The sequence below is a fragment of the Propithecus coquereli genome, unplaced genomic scaffold, assembly GCF_000956105.1.
Source record: "Propithecus coquereli isolate 6110/MARCELLA unplaced genomic scaffold, Pcoq_1.0 Scaffold308, whole genome shotgun sequence".
Taxonomy (NCBI): Eukaryota; Metazoa; Chordata; class Mammalia; order Primates; family Indriidae; genus Propithecus; species Propithecus coquereli.
Genome location: NW_012148708.1, coordinates 1,452,475 through 1,454,793, shown reverse-complemented (window position 1 = coordinate 1,454,793; position 2,319 = coordinate 1,452,475). Strand labels below are relative to the sequence as shown.

General features: G+C 43.8%; 1 protein-coding gene across 1 annotated transcript in view; it reads right to left on the bottom strand.

Annotated features, from left to right (window-relative positions):
- AFG3L2 (AFG3-like AAA ATPase 2) overlaps positions 1 to 2,226 on the bottom strand; it is a 64,411-nt gene extending 62,185 nt beyond the window's left edge. The window contains exon 1 of the mRNA XM_012649968.1: positions 2,218 to 2,226. Within this exon, the coding sequence (XP_012505422.1) occupies positions 2,218 to 2,226 (9 nt within the window). The remainder of the gene's footprint in view (positions 1 to 2,217) is intronic.
- Between the last annotated feature and the right edge of the window lie 93 nt (positions 2,227 to 2,319).

Here is a 2,319-nt window from a genome sequence, read left to right as displayed (position 1 = left end):
GGACCGGAGAGACTTTGGAGCTCATGTTGTGTTACAACCTCCCCCACCACTGGAACGCCTGACCTACAAAATAACCACTGGATAACGGATAAGAAATGTATCATAGTGAAGAGTTTTTTCCAATACCAAATCCATTAAGGGTGTATATAGATTAAGATGAAATGTTATTCAAGCTAGACAAGTTAAATCACATTCATGCATTGAGCACCTATTCCAGGCCAGATGCTGCCAAGCAGTGGGGCATCCAAAGGGGAATGCAAACCCGTTTCCACCTGTAAGTAAGAAACTCAGAAGCCTAAGGAAGAAAGTCATGGAAACAAATCAGTTACAATATGGTACAACAAGTGCAACAGTACAAACCCTATATAGTATAGGGAACAGGGGTAGCACAGAGGTAATATAAAAGATTCTTTATATCACCATGCCTTAGTCCATTTTGTACTGCTATAATAGAATACCTGAGGCTGGGTAATTTATAAAGAAAAGAGGTTTATTTAGCTCACAGTTCTGTAGGCTGGGAAGGACAAGAAACATGGCACCAGGCTTGGTGCTAGGCCAAAACATGTGGGGAAGGACAAAGGAGAAGTGGACACATGGGAAGAGAGAGGACCAAACAGGAGGAGGAACCTCCCTCTATAACCACCCACTGCCGCCAGAACTAATCCAGAGCAAGAAGTCACTACCTACAGCACACACGAAGTCAACATGCATTTTGGTGGGGACAAACCCAAACCACATCCAAATCATAGCAAAATCTAAGCAAGTCTTTATATCGCCATAAAGTTTAGTGCAGAATTGGGCACAGTGTATGCACTCCATAAATGTTCATTAAGAAGCTCTTTAGGCTCTATTTTCAAATTGTGTTTACATGGAATATGCTAGTAATAATCTTCGTGACTGCATTTAACAGTGAGGTTGTTTTCTATAAAGAAACCATCAATGAAACTTTTTCTCCTGTGCATATTAACCCAAGCCCTGGATGTCTATCATTCAAAGAATAAATAAGAGACACCAATTTACAAAATTTAAGTTTAGAGCGCCTCATTTTAGAGAATTAGCTTTTATGTTTGACAGTATGAGCACTTTTCAGTTGCTTCATCACAAGTCTTATCCTGGGCAGAAGACCTGAGAACTGATATCTCAACACATCAAAATCTCTTCCCCACGAACCTCACTGTGAGAACAGTACTTCTGTCTCTGGTCGTTAACAGCAGCATGAACCTAAAGGAAAATCTGTTCCACCAGACTCCCCCACAAGCAGCACGGTAACGCCCAGGTGTCTCCACCTAGATCTTCAGAGCAGACCCAGGGAATACGTCACAGACCACCCCCTCCCCAGCATTCAGCTATAGCTGTCAGTGGAGAGGACCTCCTTATATCTCAGCAACTGCGATTCACTGGGACAGTGGTGCCACTGGAAAGGAAGGCCTTTTATTAACACATGACACTCCTAACATAAAAACTGCAAACTCATAAGGCAGATCCCTACCTGCCCATTATAGGCCCGAGTCCAATATTCAGTAGTGGCAAAAGGGAGCAGGACTAGGTTAAGACAGGAAAAGAATGCAATGCAAAAAAGTAAAAAAGGGGCCCACTGCTGGGCAGTATGGAGTAGGAAAGAGATGACGGTAGCTAAGCAATTAATCCAAGACTGGCAAGGGAGCTGCAGAGAGCAAATATCACGAACACAGGTACTTTTATTTTCCCCTTTTAAGTTCAGAGACAGAGCTAACTTCCTCAAAGGCATCTGGCTAGTAAGTGGCCCAGCCTCTGACTGACCCAGGGCCTCAACCACCAAGCTACATATATTCTGGATAAAGTAGTCCAAGGCTGAACTCTGAAGAACTGACAGAAAGTACCTGTGTCACTGAAATAGCCGATATGCACTAATAGATACACGAACCTTTACTTGAGGCAGATCACTGCCACGGTTTTGTCAACACACTACCATCAGTTCAGAACACGTATTAGGTCCCGTATGTATCCCTAAATGCAGGTGGTTACTACCAACAGAGAAACAGCCTCCTACTGAAGACAGGTCTTGTTATGCAACAGAAACATAGTCCTTACTCTGGAAAGGCGACATTTTTATAATAACAGTTAAAATTTATTGGTATCTACCATGTGCGAGTCCCAGAATGCCAGCAATGGCCCCATTCAACAGATGGGAAAACGGAGACTCGGAAAGGCTAAGGAGCCTGACTCCAAAATGCGAACTTTCGACATCGTGCTTGTGCTACGGACGCTTAGACACCGGCACACCACCTTCGTTCTTTTTCCAACGTCACGACAGCGGGCAAAGCGAGGGCAACCAAAGCC